This window comes from Salvelinus fontinalis, chromosome 3, assembly GCF_029448725.1.
Source record: "Salvelinus fontinalis isolate EN_2023a chromosome 3, ASM2944872v1, whole genome shotgun sequence".
NCBI classification, from domain to species: Eukaryota; Metazoa; Chordata; class Actinopteri; order Salmoniformes; family Salmonidae; genus Salvelinus; species Salvelinus fontinalis.
Window position 1 is genome coordinate 39842613 of NC_074667.1, and position 19078 is coordinate 39861690.

Sequence of the window (19078 nt, forward strand, 5' to 3'; positions counted from 1 at the left end):
GATCTCACTCTCACTCTCACTCACACTCACACACACACATACACACACACACACACACACACACACACACGCACACACACACACACACACACACACACACACACACACACACACACACACACACACACACACACACACACACACACACACACACACACAAAAGAAATTAAACATAGTTATACAAATGATTACAAGTTACACAAATAAATATAATTTTTTGAAAAATATATTTTTTCACAAAAGTAGTGCACTGGGACTTTACCAGTATTCGCGTACCATATAGATGTCATTTTTTTTAGCATCTCCGCTTACAACAGTGTCTTGCAGGATTCAATAATTGGAATTAAAAAGTTGTTGCCCTATCCCTTTCTCTGCAATTGACATTCTAATGGAATACAGAAAGAACAAAACCCTGTCCTCAAACATTTACATCAAAAGGTGCAACGTTCTGGGTAAAGACACAAAACATCCACATCAAATTAAATAGTTTTCTTTTTTAAACAACATGGAAAATAATAACTTTTTGTGCAGTATTAATTTACCATCCTTACAAACCACTTAATGTAAATGTACATGACTGTATTGTACATAAGCTGGTCATCTAGGTTTGTACCTGTAGACTTTCCATCACCATGAAGAAAAACAACGCACGATACAGTAATTGAGTACATTGAGACATCAAGTGGTTTGTGACGATGTGATGTGGCTCAGTTAGTAGAGCATGGCGTTTGCAATGCTAGGATTGTGGGCTTGATTCCCATGGGGAACCAGTATGAAAATGAATACATTATTATTGTAAGTTGCTTTGGACAAGAGTGTCTACGAAAATATAAAAGGAATGAATAGACCATTTCAGTTTTCATATAGAAATAAGTTACATTTGCAAAGTATTTCAAGAAACTGGTAAACATATAAGTATTTTTATTTCCCGCGGCTATGGCGATAAGGAGAGATGACAACATATTACATATACCAGCTGAAATGTGCCCCCCACTCCAAAATCAAACAGTTCTCTCAACAAACATTCATCATTCATTTCTCTCATCTAATGTGAGATTACTCAGGTTTGATAGGTGCGACAAAAATCTGGAAAGCTTTGCCCGCGGGATAATAAGGATGCTCAGACACCGGTGGCGACACGGTGTCTTTGCACTGGTGGTTGGACTGCTCGGTCCGCGTTATTGTGATATATACTAAACAAACCCCATTTGGTGGCCCTCTATGGCTGGTATACGCCCTGTGCGCTGCTGACCCGCCAGTCAATTAATATGTAAAGCAGCGTGTGATCGCCGCTGATTCACAAACATTTTTATAATCCACAAAAGACCACACTGGCCTACACCACAGCCATCACTCTGTCAGAATGTTTGTAATTCATAGGCTGAACAACACGAATAAGATTTACATTGGAGTAGCCTAGCCTATTTAAATTATTACGCATTTTTACGTGTGGGATTTAAAAGTCTGGCATATAGTTTAATGTAGCCTAAATATAAAGAGGTATACATACTCATGCCTATTGGAAATAACTTTTTTATTCAAATATAAAGTGATCATTACACTTGGCATAAACAAAGACATTTCTCCCCTGGTTGAGAAAGCATTGGTGTGGGTGGTGGCCCGGGGCTGCTTAACTAATAAGGTGACGCTGTTGATTAATACGTTCTGGGATGAGACAAGCATACAGGGGCCGCTCGCTGGTGCTTGGGATGGAGAGGCGAATGGCATGTTGATTCTGCAGAGGCAGTTGTCAGAATTGGCAAAGGCAGAATCCAATTGGCTGTCGAGGGATCAACGCTGAAGTCAAGACCCCGCCCCTGCGCACATGACATGGAATTCACTGGCGCCAGTGCTGACAGTTCCTACAGCTGCATGTCGCTAAAGGCCTATCCGTCTCCATCGGAGTTTACGCAGCTGATAACCCTACGCCAAAACCAAGGAAAAATAGACCAAACATATGCCGTATAAATTGAGTCAATACAAGAAAGGAAAATATACTTGCTAACTGGAGGAGAATTCTACCAAAGGGGCTTGAAATCGGAATAACAAGGTATTTGCATAAAATATATATTATTTTCTCCAAAATTGCGTGAAGAAAGCAAATGACTTCTTCCGCTCTGTAAGAATTTTAACAGTTTGTTCTGAGTGTACTGACGATGATTAGTTTACTAGCCTATGTGAACAGTATGCATGGGTTCAAAAGTACTTATCTGTGCGCGTTACGGTGAGGATGGGTCGATGATTTCAGGTTCCTCGGAATGGGTGTGGGTGGGGACGAGTGATTCGAGGTGTTTATCTTATGTTGCACCTTTACATACACCACTTACAAATCGCACATAAAAAGAAGCAGTCTCCCCGAATTATTATTTTAGGACTGTACAGGCATACAAAGAAAAAAACACGTAACACCTTCTAAATGCCTCTGAAATATGAACATCCTATTTTTGGTTGTATTACAGGTGTCCAGTGTCAAACACTACTCGATGCCTGTTGAAGAAGGAGAGAGACAAGAGGATCTCATCGGACTACTAGTGAGGACTGATTTATAGGAGATTGACGAGCGAAAATTCTCTACACATTTATGTTCTGTTTTCCACAATAGGAGGACATTTTATCAGGAGAGGGAGGCTCATTTTTTAAAAGACAAAGCGGAGAGAGAGGAAGGTTCAGGAACACGTTGTCCTCTCTCTAGAGAGGCCCCTCTTCTCTTTTCACCCTGTTTGCCCAACACGGAGAGATCCACACAGACATGGATATAGCGGCTGATCCACCTCGGTGGATGCACCACCACGCCGTGCTGAACGGCCAACACCCGGATTCTCACCACCCCGGCCTTTCGCATAACTACATGGAGCCTACGGCGCAGCTTCTGCCCCCGGACGAGGTGGATGTTTTCTTTAACCATCTTGACTCGCAGGGAAACCCGTACTACCACAACTCCGCTCATGCACGGGCCAGAGTGTCCTACAGTCAAGCTCACGGTAAGACCTCACATTCACTTTCCTAAACAACTTAATTATCAGGATAAAGTAGGAATTATCGTGGGCATAGGCTATTCATGTATTTTATCAAAGCAATAAAAAATCCGCAAAGGCTTATTTACCCATTAATTAATATGGGTGGGTTTAAATGCATCGGTTTGATAGGCCTACTAGTTGAAATTGCAATACTGTCTGATAGATAGCATGCTATAAAGTTGCATTTGCATGGGAGAACAAAAATGTAAGGCAGTGAATGAGACCATTAAAAGTTGTGGACACGAGAGCAATTCCGCTGATGACAAAAATAAGGAAATTATAGTAAAATAAATGTAATTTACCCTTCTTGACTGAAGAACTAGTCAGATCAACAAGGAGTGAGAAACTATGTAATAATACATAGCTGAAAGGGTGTCATGTATTTGTGCTTGGGTCAAGCGAAAGAGGTTCCAGTGCACTTACCAGACCCCATGCATGTCTTTGCTACATCTTTATCATTGACTATAAAATATCAAGATGACTCAAAACGAGAAAAATATATTTCTGCGGTTATAGTTTCTGTGGTTTTGTCTGAATACCTGCCAACTGCGTTTTTTGTGCCCCTCACGAATCGAATAATTCCTTTAAGCACGCTGCGTCAACAGGTTAAGGACTTCGGTGTCCCAACTTTCTGTAATCCTATGGCATCACATCATCAATGAGAGTTGTAACATTATTAGCTGGTTTGTGTATTCCATCTATGAACATATTATTATACTATTCTTACAGCTCGCTTCGCTGGGGGTCAGGTCTGCCGGCCACATCTCCTGCATAGCCCGGGGATTTCATGGCTAGAGCCCGGCAAAGCAGCCCTCTCAGCGGCCCACCATCACAACGCATGGGCGGTCAGCCACTTCAGCAAGACCGGGCTACATGCCTCAGGCTCCGGGGCTCATGGTGGCCTATACCCCTGCAGCAGCAACGCCAGCACGGCCTCGGCCTCCTCGTTAACACCCGCGTCCCATTCGAGTCCACATCTCTACAGTTTTCCCCCTACCCCGCCGAAAGATGTCTCCCCAGACCCCGGGGCCGCCTCACCCTCATCCTCTACCCCGAGAATGGACGAGAAAGATTCTATCAAGTATCAAATGTCAATTTCTGACGGCATGAAAATGGAGGGTTCCAGTCCTCTCCGGAGCAGCCTGGCCTCAATGAGCGCACAGACCCCATCCACCCACCACCCCATACCGACCTACCCCACATACTCTCTCCCGGCAGCGCATGACTACGGGGGAAGTCTCTTCCACCCTGGCAGCCTGCTCGGAGGATCATCCTCCAGCTTCACCCCGAAATGTAAAAGCAAAACTCGGTCGTGTTCAGGTGAGTCTCAGCTTATCTCGAAAATGTGTTACAAATGTTTGTGTTACAGAGTAAAATGATGATGAAATATCATTTTATATTATTATTATTATGACAGAACACACTGAAATTATGTTATTAGATATAGGCTTTATAGGCTATATTTAAGTTATCTTAGTGTTATAACAGTTTTGTTTAATCTAAATCCATAATTGAGTTAAAAAACAAATAGCCTATATTAAAACAAGAATACTATGAACGTGTATTGAATTACCGCCATGTACTCAACAAACTGAACACCGTTTAAACTAAAAACAAAAACCTAGGTCATTTTTAGACCAAACAATATAAGATACCTTGTAGATAATAAATATAGCCGAAATAAAAATATACAATAGCTAGCCTAGAATTTGTATGTATATTTTGATGAATGTATATATTACGGCCTTGTTTAAGTGCATGCTGTAAATATTCCCCAATGTAGCTATTCTATAAAGCTGGTATTTTCTTCTGAATGAAACGTCCACGGCATTTTCAAAACTCCCAGTTTAATGCAATTTGATTTCCTCCGTTACCAATATTTCCAGAAACGTCCTCAGAAAATAGGACAAAATGGGATGACAATATGCAATATCATCATAATTAGCCGTGACGTGGAAGTAGGAGTACTGTGCATGGAATAGTTGGGCGGAGGTTACATCGTGCATGTATGTTGTCATAACTCCTTTCATAGCTCTTTTCACACACACACACCGGTTTCTTTCGTCGCCACAACACAGTCCGCCTCGAAAGAACCAGTAGGAAAGTGTAGGCCCCTACACACACATACACACATACACACACATACACCTAAAGCAGTGATATCCACATAATAGTAATCCTGTATGTGAATTGCTTTGCTTAGCCTATGGATCAAGAATGGTATCTCAAAATCTATTTTCATCCCCAAGAGGACACAAACATTTATTATAGTTAACTATAATAAATAGACTAATTGTATACATAAAAGGTTATCAATAACTGTTTATTTGTTATGGTGTGGGGGTGGACAGATACAACAATAACAGGTGGTGTGAGGTTATGCTATGCTGTGTCTTCTTCGACGATTTTTTCTGGCCTAATTTATGCAGCCACGTTTTTAAACAGAAGGCATACCGTTTCCTCTTTATTATGTCGACTGGTCATATCCCTTCTGCATTTGTTTTATACAAATCGGTAATATCAACAGATATAGGCCTAATGTAATTATAATGATAATGTAGGCTTAGACTAATAACTATAAGAAACTATGCGTATTGTAAGCTGTGAAGAAATAAAACGACCCCAGTGTCTGAGTAATATACGTTCGTCCAGGCTACTTTATTTGGTTGAAAAAGACAGGCAATGCGTACTGCCTTGCTTCACGCACACACCCAAGCCCGTAGTTCGGCTGAGCGCGGGCCCGCTTCGGCTGACACGTTTATTATCCTCTTTTGTAAACCGCGACTCAATTACGCTCGAGCTGGCACGCCCTTGAGAACGGTGAACTGGATACAGCCCCGGAGGTGTGAAAAGAAGATCCACTCCAGCATTTGGGCCAAAAAACTCAGTATTTACAATCAGCCGTTTCTTTGTTACATAATACAGCATTGTCGAGACTGACATTTGATGACTCTAGGCAGAGCTGATTGCCTTCAAGCAGCCCCCTATCTTATAACCGGCTCCCTTTTACTGAGCACCAGTATTAATTTGTTAGAGAAAGAAAGCACCAACAAAAAATCAATTCACCATATTTCACAACTAAGGATTAGATGTCTCAACATAAACCCCAAGAGTAGTCCTACAAATAAAACCCACATCTGTCAGTGTGCTATTATGGTCATTGTAAGAGAGACACAACTTCCATCATGAACACCCAGATAGGTGTTTGGAAGTGGAACCTCCTCACTGATATATTTATGTCTTAGGGGCTCTCCCTGACAGGAGGGAATAGACTGTCCTGTTACAATGAGTTTTTCTTTGCGGGGATGTCCAGTATTGGTGGCTTGCAGGACCACAGAACTCTATAGCATCACACTATTCTGGTGGAGTCCCTGCTCATGCATACCTTAAAGGCACTTCCTGTTTGACTAACCCTAATCCAGGCCCCCTTCCTCTCTCTCTCCATCTCAGTCTCCCTATTTTTTCTCTCCCTCCTTCTCTGGCTCTCCATACTCAGCATTATGTGGAGCCACCAACAGAGGCAAAGGCCCACAAGTATGTTAGTATTACCTCTACTAGTCTAGACTGACAATCTGATCCACATTATAGGCAGCACAAATATTTCAAAATGACTACCTTAGTTTGCACTGTGGTTAGGTCACTTTAATGAATGCTTCATCATTCCTAAAAATTCCGAATGAAAGTGAGTTATAGCAGGCTGTTTAGCCGATATAATGATGAGCTGATGAGGCTGAGAGAAGAACAAGATGTTGATTATCAGACCATCTTTGCCACATGTACACACACGCACAGACTCACACCATCTAAAGCAGGGATCATCAGCTAGATTCAGCCGTGGGCCAATTTTTTCTTTAGCGGATGGTTGGGGGGCTGGAACATAATTGCTAATAATTTGTAGACTTCAAATTGACCACAATAAGCTCAAACAGATATAATGTTTGCCTAAAACAATCATTTCAAACCTTGCTTACATTTGTGTACGGTCAAGTGTCTGTCTATTATGCGTGGGAATACTTGGGAACAGATGTCTTTAATTAAAATCACTTGGAGCTGATTTCCTTGTGTTTTTACAGTCTTTTGTGTCAAACATTTATTTATTTCTACATTTATTTAATACTTTGGGGGCCAAATAAAACCACCCGTGGGCCAAATTCGGCCCGCGGGCCGCCAGTTGAGGGACCCAGCACTAAAGGTTAATTTTCACCATACTGTATATATGGAGAGGAAAATCATTGTAATCACAGCAAAATGTAGAGAAACGTGAGAGACAGCCTACATTTCATTGTGGGTGTATGGGTGCCCCTGTCTGAAGCATGCCTGGGTCCCAGCTGACCCAAAACTGACCCAAAACTGACAGGGAGGAACTTAACCAGGTCAAACGGAATAAAGCCTGGCAGCAGCATTTTCATGTTGTTATTCCAAGAGTCTGCAGAGGGTTAAACACACACTCTCTTTCACACAAACTTCAGACCAAAAATACACAGCCTTCTCATATAAACAGGAATTCAAGAACAGAACTAGAGAGTAGAAATTAGAAACAAAAAATCTATTCTTAAAACTTTTCCCATGCTTCTATGCACCTAACATAAAAATATGCAGTCCTCGCATAGTTATTCAGACTAATTAACATAACATTTAAAAAAATTGTGCATGCCACTGCTACAGGTCACATAACTGTTATGTATAATAAATGTGTCATTAGAGTTAACAGGTTAATTTTATAAATGTCCCTGTGGTCTCCCTCCACCTGCATGCTGCTCAGAGGGGCGTGAGTGTGTCAACTGTGGAGCCACTTCTACGCCCCTGTGGCGACGGGATGGTACGGGCCACTACTTGTGCAACGCCTGTGGACTCTACCATAAGATGAACGGTCAGAACCGACCCCTCATCAAGCCCAAACGCAGACTGGTGAGTACACACACACACACACACACACACACACACACACACACACACACACACACACACACACACACACACACACACACACACACACACACACACACACACACACACACATGGAGTGCGGAGATGGGAGGGGGCAAAAAACAAGAACAAGGTAGGGGAAGAGGGGCGAGGAGGAACATAATTCCAGGAAAGTTATATTTTCCCAATCAGTTTCCGGGAATTGTGTTTCCGACTCACCCTTGTGCTCCTTTACACGGGCTGTTAGCGGGGTGCTGGCTATCTGTGCTGTTTCTGCTATCATTATTGCTGCTACTTCTGATACTGCTACTGATACCAGGTCCGGCACAGGCCTCTCTATCATCCCTCACTATATAGCTCACTGTGACGGTCTGCTGTGGAGGCTGTATGAGTGACTGGTGCACTGCACGCTTTGTGTTATTAAGTCACTTTATAGGTAATAGAAGAAAGGAAAAATCATGTGTTTCTTTTCTCTGTGAGTGAATCTAGGTGACTGATGTGCAGCACACTTGTAAATGGATATCTCTCTGTCTTTCGCTTAGCCAAATCCTGGACTGGTCATTCTTGCTGCTTGGCTGATATCACATTGTGTACTTCTCATCATGAACTCATTTCAACATCAATGTTGTGTTTTCCTCAGAGCGCAGAAGCCAGGTCAGATCCAGACTAATATAGACCAGTTACACAGCAGTTCAATGGACTATGTAAATGTTGTCATTACTGAAAATAGTCCTTCCAGACTTAACATGCTGGTGACTCCATTGATTGCAAAAAATAAAATAAAAATTTGTTGGGGTCAAATGTTAAAAGCTATTATTTTCATATAACAGCAACTATTTATAGCCCTGCGCTAACCAGACTTTAAAACCCTTGGTCTCAACAACAACAAACCCGCAATGAAGATGGCACCTCTGAAACTCTGCAATTGAGGGAATTGATATGACCCAATGAGATATAGATTTGCATCAAATACGAAAAACAAAGAAATAAGATTCTCCACGGCCTGTTGACAGATATATGAGGACCTAAAAAATTATATGCATAAATGCCAAAATCTTTCGATTCAAGATATGATCTGAATATTTTCTGTAACATTTCGAATAGCCCACAATAGGCTACCGTTCGCGGGCGTAAACCTATTTGCATGTGGCCTAATACATCAATAGCATAATAATAATAATGTTATTCATAATTATATTCATAATAATTATAATGATAGAAATAATGTAAAACATAATTTAATAATAACCATAAAACATGTGTTTCATTGAGCAATTTCACTATTAGGTTTATAAACTCTCGATAATTTATTTATTCTAGCAGCTCGTAGTTGATTTTTTTCAATGGTATTTTTTTCCACGCCCCTCTTGAATAAATAAATGGGGTGTTTGCAGAAATAGAGACATTACTAAAGCAAACTTCAATAAAGTTATGTTAAACCAAAGTGGAATAGACCTTGAATTTATGTCGGTGCCCAGTGGGTAGGGTTATTTTCTGCAAATTCATATTTGGAATTTGAATATCGGCCTAATTAGCGTACGCCTGTTCAAGTGATTTACGAATCGGTTCCCAAATGTCTCAGGGTGCATAATAAGATTATTAATCTATTAATCAAAGGTTACGGATAACAGTATTGAACGCATTTAATGGTTGAGGCATAAGTAGATAATTTAGGCCTACATATTTCATGTCGACTGCGTTTGTTTAAGGACCATCCTAGAGATCATATAATCCTGTGCGCATCTTGATAAGAGAATGTTCGAGATATGGCTGAGGCAAATACAGACAGACTATTGACATTCAGCCGACAGCATGAAGACTGCACTGACCTGAATCATCCAATGCAGGCTATACAAAAAGCATCACCGACGCGACTCCGTTTGATTTTGGACTGTAGGCCTATTTATAGAGTCTAGAGACCCGTTCTAGATTTTTCTGAAACATTTGATTTGAGCAGTTTTACATTGTAAGCTAAAACCCCATGTAGGCCTAGGCTATGAATTTTAGTGTCAAAGCATATCCCTGGACCACAATCAATATAGCTTAAACCTGCATAAAAAGCATATTAAAGTTTCATAATTTTCCCTTTGGTCCTAATGTCTGAAAAATCCAGTCGTTGTTTTTCTCCCCGAGTCAGTAGCCGGTGCGTTTGTAGCCTACTTTTCAGCTCGTGTGTTTTCAGTACTCGCGCAGTGTTCTTCCAGTCGTTTCCTATCCGGATATCTGCCGGTACCGATAAGGAAGCGAGACCAGCACATGTTTCCGTCCGTCGCGCGCTATTACACTTACTTTTTATTTTATTTTATAGCAGTGGTCAAGCAGGCCAGTCCTCAATTTATAGAATATAGCAAAGCGATTAGGACAACATTTAAGGACACTTTATGTGCACAGAAAAAAAGCAATGGAGAGCTAGATGCGTGAAGGCAGTGCCGGGGACGTGAAATACATGGATTTATGCCCTGCTACCTGTGGGACAAAGGCTAGGGCTCCAGCCTCGACTTGTTGACTTCTTTACTACGAAGTTTGTTTATATAGGGCAATTTTGACGCAATTTCTACTTGAATCAATAGAGAGGTATTTTGCATTAATCCATATTTTATGATTGTCTCTAAGTGTGTAGGCCCATGCACTATTAGTGACTGAGGGTTCAGCTTACCATATTTTGCTGAAGGGGTATATGTAAGTTTTATGCGTGTAACTGTCTCATATTAAGTGTGAAGAATCCATCTGTAATGACAGGGGATCGCACAGGCTGCCCTATGGCCCCCCTCGCTACCTAATCTCTATTCAATAGCAATGCTTTGCATCTGAGAGGAAGAGCTTTGATAGTCAGTGTTCATCAGTGTACTACTGTGTCTGTGAAATTAAAAAGATTTCACATGCTGGGAGAAAACTGTAGCCAATAAAGACAACCCATTACTTTCTTATATGATCTATTCAGCATGACTTTTATAGTAAAGCCTGATTTATTAGGTTAATAGAGACCAATTCATACACTAACAATACAACTATTTGGTGTATTTGATCAATATTCTGTCAGGGAATGTAAAGACTGGATATCTTTTCACTGCATAATTCCGTCATTATTGAATCGCATTGCAATAAACTATCAAACTATCACGCAATATGAATACATTTCTGATATCATATGCAAATCTATAACTATAAGGAACAACTTCCATCTAAAACAGCATGAAATATTATGTTTTCTCGGCTCCTGGCATCCGATATACAAATACTATACACACTGCCCGGCACTAACGTCATTCCCAACCTATGCTTTCATGTGTTGTGTGTCCGTGCTGTTGTGGTCGAATAAAGGCCTTCCTCATGTTCCCCTCCAGTCTGCGGCCAGACGAGCCGGCACCTGTTGTGCTAACTGTCAGACAACCACCACCACACTGTGGAGGCGCAACGGCAATGGAGACCCCGTGTGTAACGCCTGCGGCCTGTACTACAAGCTGCACAACGTAAGTCTTTCACTGCTGACAGCCTGACCAGCCCTTACCCACACGCAGCCAGCCAGGTCAGGAAGACGAAAAGGTTGCATTGATTGGAAAAGGATAAGAAAGAGGGATAGGGAGAACGGGATGGAGGGAAGGAGGGAAGGAGGGAGAGATGGATGCAGAGCTTGGCCCCTCAGACACACTGGGCCCTGTTGGTGTTTTCTTTCTTTGTGCTTTATTGTTTCCATGGTAGGCGTCATCCCCTTGAGACTCACAATGGTGGGACTGTTATTCAGACAGACCAAATGCGTCTGTTCAAATGAGGCATAACTGTTGAAGGTTAAGTCTTGGTGCATTGCCATGTATTACATTGAATATGGCCTTGGTTTTAGGGAGTAAGCTGCGTACTGTTTCTGCATTTCATTTGTATTGTTACATTTCTTTAGAAAAAAATACAAATAACTGTATCTAGAGTTCTCATAATAAATAATATGGTTAGTCCTGTACATACATACATCCATTAAATTCAAACACATTAAGTTGATTATAAACTCTTAGCACCATCCCAACCTGGTCACTCATCTCTCCCTCCATCTCCTTCTCCCTACAGGTGAACCGACCTCTGACCATGAAGAAGGAAGGGATCCAGACACGCAACCGCAAGATGTCCAACAAGTCCAAGAAGGGCAGGCGGGGCAACGACGGTTACGAGGAGCTCTCTAAGTGCATGCACGAGAAGTCCTCTCCTTTCAGTGCTTCCTCCCTGGCTGGACACATGACCCACATGGGCCACCTGCCCCCCTTTAGCCACGCCGGACACATGCTGCCCACTCCCACACCCATACACCCCTCCTTCGGCCACCCCCACCACTCCAACATGGTCACCGCCATGGGCTGAGATGGGGAGGATGGGGAGGCACAGGGGATGTGTAGATTGTTCCGTTTTCTAATAGGGGTTGAGGGTCGTATAGGCCTCTTGCTTGAGGACAATGTGTATAATGTTAAAGACATACATTTGGTGTGTCAATGTTGATTGTCTTGCTGTATAGAGAGAATGTAAAGGGTACGGGGAGTATGGGGGAACCAGGCAGCATCCACTGATGGGTGGGGTGGGGTTGGGGCGGGGCTATTTTACTCTCTATTAGGTACCTTCTTAGACCAGAGATAGACTACACCTCACCTCCACCCACCTCCATGCATATACCGTCCCCTCCCACCTCGCCCCCGTCCTGCTGCAGTGGTATGTGCCGAGCAAGTCTGTAGTAACTGTGAATATTGTAAATGTGTGAGATACGAGGGTGGTGAAGACAACTTTGGGGCGAAGACAGAGCAATTCCCTTCACACCATTTAATAAATATATGCTGGATTTCTGCTCATGGACTTCTACTATTTTTAATGGACATTACCAAAAAAAAGAAACAAGTAAAAAAAAAAAAAGTTTATAAAGCTTAATTTGAAACTGTATATTATTAATGGTATTATTATTATTGTTGTTATTACTGTTATCCAGATAATTTATTTTCACTGCCTTTTGCCTTTTTCTTTCACCTGAAACATTATGGATATTGTTATCACCATTTCTATCATTATAAATCTATTTTTAGTTGAAGCGCTTTCTCTGAGCTGTTAAACATTTTCCTCCTAATGAAAATAAAGGAATCAAGTTTAATTCTGCCAACTGCTCCCTCTTCACATGAACCCCTAGTGAATGAGAGGACTGTGTGTTTAAAACCTTCAGCAAGGAGACAGAGAGAGATACACAGAGAAGAGAAATAGATGTAATAAAACAGATACCCAGTATTTGCCATTTCTGCTGCCACATTGGATACTTCATACAGAAAATCTGATGCTATTGTTGGAATAATAAGCTGATTTACACATTAACACAAGCAACCTATCTGTTCTATCAATCCTATTTCTATGTTTGGAATAGTCTTTTTGACCTTTGTCCTGTTCTACATTGCCTAGGCCTCTCCTGTTCCATCAGTGTTGCCATGGTGATGAGCAGTACCCTGTACCTCTTGGTTTCTCTGTGATGTGTGTCTCTGTGCCACAGCACAGTTTGGATTTGCTGCCTCTCTACTTAGCAGATAGAAAACCACACACCTGCTCTTTATTACCTGTCCAAAACCATTATAACCTGACAATCTGGATGCCATTACGTACTGATGATAATAAAGAAAACTTGTAAACATGAATGAGACTTCTCTGAGACTTATTTTCCCCGTGACACACACACACACACACACACACACACACACACACACACACACACACACACACACACACACACACACACACACACACACACACACACACACACACACACACACACACACACACACATACACACACACACATCCCGAATAGCAGGTTTCCCCAACTGGCTGCCTGCAGGTTATTTTATTGTTGCACATAAAATACTAAAAACACCAGCAAATCATCTCTAAGTGATTTTAATTGTGGAAATCTTTTCCACTGTATTGCCATGCATAATATAGAGATATGTGATCGTATACAAATGTAAGCACGTTTTGAAATGATTATGTTTTTGTCAAATATTACATCTGTTTGGGCTTCTTGTGGTTGATTTGCAGTTTACAAATAATTTGTAATTATGTTCCGGCCTCCTGACCATCCGCTCAAGAAAAAACAGTTCCGCGGCTGAATCTAGTTGATGATCACTGCCATATAGCATAAAATGTGAATGTGAGGGTAACAAGTGATTTAGCTTTGTGCCAATGCAGTAAGGACAGGGTCGGCCCTACACTTCTGGCGGCCCTAAGCAAGATTTTAGTGGGCTCCCTCTGGACTGCGTAGAGAAATGTATTAGTTTTAAAGTTAATTTCCTGCAAATCCACACATTTTTCCATGGGGAGTAGAGACATTTCTTCAGTTTTAAAGCTGATTTCCTGAGAAAGAAAACTGCTAAACTAGACACAAGCTGCTACTACTACAATTGGGATAATTTGCTTAAATCTTTTGACCTGAGAACTACAACAAAAACAGTAGCTAAATTGAATGGATGTCCTGTTCTGATTAAAATCATTGTGGGAAGTTAGTTGAATCAAGAGGCATTCAGCCATGGCATTGTAAACATTATTTTGGTTAGCTAGCCAGCTAACATTAACATAACTAGCTAGCTCTTCTGTACAAATTATATTTCTGCTGTTTATCTAAATAAACACCTTGGAATGTGTTTATGGTGGAACTTTCTGTACGTTTTCCTTCAAAATTGTTGCGCCAAGCTTCATGTATAGAGCACCACAATAGAGACAGACAACGATACCCAAGACCAAGTGTGCACTGACTGCACACTGCAGGGGCTCAGAGCGTGTTGTGCTTAAAAGGGTCCGTGCGGAAACACGTGCGCTTAAAAGGGCCTTTGCGGTGAAGAAATGGAAATGCGATTAATGGAGTAAAACAATTAAGGGGGCCCCCATAGCGGCAGGGTGCCCTAAGTGACCGCTTATGTCGCTTATGCCTGGAGCCGGCCCTGAGTATAGCCCCCACACAGTGTCCATTTTTCCATTCGTTCCCATCTCTTTACATCTTTCATGTATATTAATATTTATAATAGCATGTATATTAATGCCATAAGACCAGTATGTGAACATTTGGAGAATCCAAAGACCTAACATGACACAGAAGCAACCTACCACTGATCTCCATCTACCAACTGGATAGATGCATGCAGCAGGTGTCATAACACATGATGCACCCAAAGAGCTTTCCCACGTAATGAATACCTGCCTGAGATTTCTCTCCGAAGAGAGACATGTTTCTTAGAGAACACGTTGTGCTGATCCTCCGTGGATCACAGTCTATCAGACTCATCAACTGATATCCATTCTCTAATTAACTTGCTGTGCCCCAAACATTTGAGGCATACAATGTTGACAGAATCGGATCGGTTTGAACCATATGTTACATATATCTGCACTGATACTCAACCGGCAGCATCTGTTCAGTGAAAAGACTCACTGAACTCATTGTGTAATAAGGGTCCTCTCTCCTCAGACAGTACCATGATGCCATCTTGGCTATGATCCTGGGAGCCATGTTGGATCTCAGCCTTCCAGTCAGCACACAGAAACAGAATGAGAGTGTGTCTATGTCTGTCAGGACCCTTATGAAAGCCACATGGGCCAAGGACGGGTTGTTCCTTCTTTCTACATCCAGCTATAATCTATATTGGTTCAAATGGTTTGGAAAACGTACAGCTTGGGAACACTCATTTACCACGAGTTATAGTCTGTGGTTTGTCTGGAGTTCTGTGAAATAAAATTTGCTCTGCCCTCAGGGCTACAGGACCAGGGTCTCAGACGGCACACCGCAGGGGTCATCCTGAGTGCGATCCCCTGAATCAGCCCCCTCCTCTGTCCTTCCCCTCCCAACCTCCTTGACCTCTCACCCTGGAAGCACTTACACTGTCATTCTGCCAGACCCTCCCGCTCTACACACACAGACATATTTACCGATCCTTTTAAAGTGTCACGACTCCCCGCAAAAATATGTCACAGCAAAACAAAGACACCTCGATCGTAAAGAAGTAGAGATGAAAAGCAGAGTGGAGCAATAGAGAGTCGAATGGCAGGGTGAATCACTAGGAGGGCCTGGGTGGAGGAGGAGATGGGGGAGAAGGGTAGAGAGACGATAGGAGCGGATGGACCTCCTAAATAAGTGGCCTTCAAGGTTTACAGGACCCCCTCGCCTCCTCTCCCCTACATACCTCTTCCTCCTCCATTTGTTTTTCCACCAAACTCAATTAATAGAATCAAAAGCTGGGCTAGGCTGGACTTCAGAGGGACCAGTTAAAGGAGAGATGGAGATAATGAAGATGAAAGAGGAAGCAGCTTGTTCCAGTTCAGCCCATGGTCCGTTTTGGTGGGCTGGGGTTGGGGTGGGGGGGGGTATCCACTTAGAAGAAGACAGAGAAAAAATACATCCCCCCTCAACTTCCTCAGATGCCAACATTTGGCAAAACAAAAGATGTAAAGGAGATGCATCATCAAAGTGAATACACAGAACTCCAGACAAACCACAGACTATAAGTCGTGGTAAATGAGTGTTCCCAAGCTGTACGTTTTCCAAAACATTTGAGCCCATATAGATTATAGCTGGATGTTGGAACAACAGCATAGTAGAGAAGCATGTAGATGAATGCATGACCTCCACAGGTAAAACTATTGTTGAGTCATTAAATACACTAGAGGTTCCACTGTCTCGGCATCACCTGGGTGGCACAGCTATGGCACATGGGTAGAGGTCAAGGGTTAGGGGTCAGGGTGGTAGGCTACCTGAGGTCAGGAGAATGAAAGTGAAGTGTGTGAAGTGTCATCTCCTATAATAGCTCTGTGTCCTGGTGTCCCAATGACCTAACCTGGGACATGAGCTAAAGGACCTCAGTGGGATCTGGGTTTCTGCGTGCACACACACACACACACACACACACACACACACACACACACACACACACACACACACACACACACACACACACACACACACACACACACACACACACACACACACACACACACACAAACACACACACACACACACACACACACAAACACACACACACACACGCACGCACAGGAGTAAGAAAGTGAAGTGTGTGGAGTGTCACCTCCTATAATAGCTCTGTGCCCTGGTGTGCCAATGACCTAACCTGGGAGATGAGCTAAAGGACCTCAGTGGGAACTGGGTTTCTGCGTGCACACACACACACACACACACACACACACACACACACACACACACACACACACACACACACACACACACACACACACACACACACACACACACACACACACACACACACAAACACACACACACACACACACACACACACACACACACAGACTCTGAGAGAGAGAGAATATTATAGTAAATATGTCACCGGGGTTTCGGCTTCCACCCATGTACCCAGACTGTGGCGTTACGAAACAGGGGTGATCACAGGGCATCATCGTAGCGCAGAGATGCCAACACAACAAACAGACACAATACAAATACTGTGAGACCATTACCATGTAAAGCTGCGCCTTTCATGGGGCATGCAGGTAGCTTTGTCTCCTCTCAATACAGCATTACCGTCCCCAAACTGGAACGAAACAGGAAGAGAAAGACATAACAGGAAACACTTATGGGGGTTTATTATGACCAAAGGGAAAATAGCTGGCACACACACACTCACTCGTTCACACACACTCATGTGCGCACACACATTCACACGTGCACACACACATTCACACACTTGCACACCTATTTCTCCCATTTGTAGCCCTGGTTACACAGCAGAAAGGCCTTAGTAGCAGAGGAAGAACTTGCTGACACAGTTCATTCTCTGTGAAAAGTGGGATGCCCTCCAACCACCACCTAGGACAGCTCCCTTCTCCTGTCAGAAGCAGACAAATTAATCTCTCTTGTCTCCAAACAATCACTCCTTTTCTTCCCATTGTGAGGGAGAGAGAGAGAGAGAGAGGGAGAGAGAGCGAGAGAGCGCGAGAGAGAGAGAGATAGAGGGAGAGAGAGAGAGCGAGAGAGAGAGAGAGAAAGAGAGTGTTCTGCTTCTCATTTTCAGAATTGATATCAGCGCTTCAATAACAGGCAGCACGTGCTAAATATCATTGTGAATGATGGCTAGAGGGAGGAGGAGAGCTGCTGTTCACACACGGTGAGGCAGATCCATGAGCTAGGCTAATGCTAGCACTGCGTCGTCCTGTGTGTGTATGAGGGCCCCTGGGACTGGGCCCCGCTATCCTATGACACGCCTGACAAAAGGCCCACTGCTTGGCCCCAAGAAAACATAAGAGAGGGGGAATCTAGGTCGGGAGGGAGGGAGCGATGCACAGAGGGAGGGAAGAAGAGGTGCAAGTGGAGGTGTGTCGCTGGCCCACAAACACCTGAGAAAGCGGGGTAACACCTCCCCAACATCTCTACACTCTCCACTATAAGACATGCCAAGCTGCTTGAGGCACTGAACCGCATCACTGGTTTGACCACTCAGACATATAGGACTGATATACACCATGTGGTACACACACAACCTTGGGGGTCACAGACTGACGTCCCCCATTGGAAAGTCATGGTCCAAATCAAGGGACCAGCCAGCCGTCTGTCCTGGCGTTAGATCCAGTAGTTCCACCAGAGGCCCTGTCCCCAGTCCTCTCACCCCAGTCAGGAGGGCTGAATCTGGGCCAGAGCCACTGGGCCTGCTGAGGCTCGTCTCTATCCTCCCTTCCTCTGGGCAGATGGCAGGCATCCACAGATAAGGCTGTCTACTTGTTCACAGATGATGCCGCCCTGTGTTATGTCTGGACCCCCACTCTCCACCCTCCGCCCTGCCCTTATCCCTCTGCCTACCCCCTGCCTTCCCTCTCACCTCCATCTCCCCAGTGTCTGCTGCTCCTCAGGGGCTTCCACCTACAGCACACTAGGACCACCAGGAATGCTGCCAGTGACTCAACAACAACACAACACACACAGATGCACACACATGTACACAACAGACGCACACACACACACACACACACACACACACACACACACACACACACACACACACACACACACACACACACACACACACACACACACACACACACACACACACACACACACACACACACACACACACACACACACACACACTTGAGCTGCTCTCTGAGGCCCCATGC

At 43.3% G+C, this 19078-nt stretch overlaps 1 protein-coding gene across 1 annotated transcript; it reads left to right on the plus strand.

The window, feature by feature from the left end:
* The first annotated feature begins 1774 nt into the window (after positions 1-1774).
* Positions 1775-13588, plus strand: LOC129847685 (GATA-binding factor 2-like). Its single transcript, XM_055915436.1, has 6 exons — positions 1775-2050; positions 2460-2981; positions 3747-4337; positions 7780-7925; positions 11288-11413; positions 12000-13588. Exons 2-6 carry the CDS (start codon positions 2750-2752, stop codon positions 12285-12287), a joined length of 1383 nt encoding a protein of 460 aa, XP_055771411.1. The 5' UTR covers positions 1775-2050; positions 2460-2749; the 3' UTR covers positions 12288-13588.
* The last annotated feature ends 5490 nt before the right edge of the window (positions 13589-19078 follow it).

Coding starts and splice junctions, on each gene's coding strand:
- LOC129847685 (XM_055915436.1), top strand. CDS start 2,750: ATGGATATAGCGGCTGATCCACCTCGGTGGATGCACCACCACGCCGTG. Junction 2,982..3,746: donor GTCCTACAGTCAAGCTCACG/GTAAGACCTCAC, acceptor CTATTCTTACAG/CTCGCTTCGCTGGGGGTCAG. Junction 11,414..11,999: donor TGTACTACAAGCTGCACAAC/GTAAGTCTTTCA, acceptor TTCTCCCTACAG/GTGAACCGACCTCTGACCAT.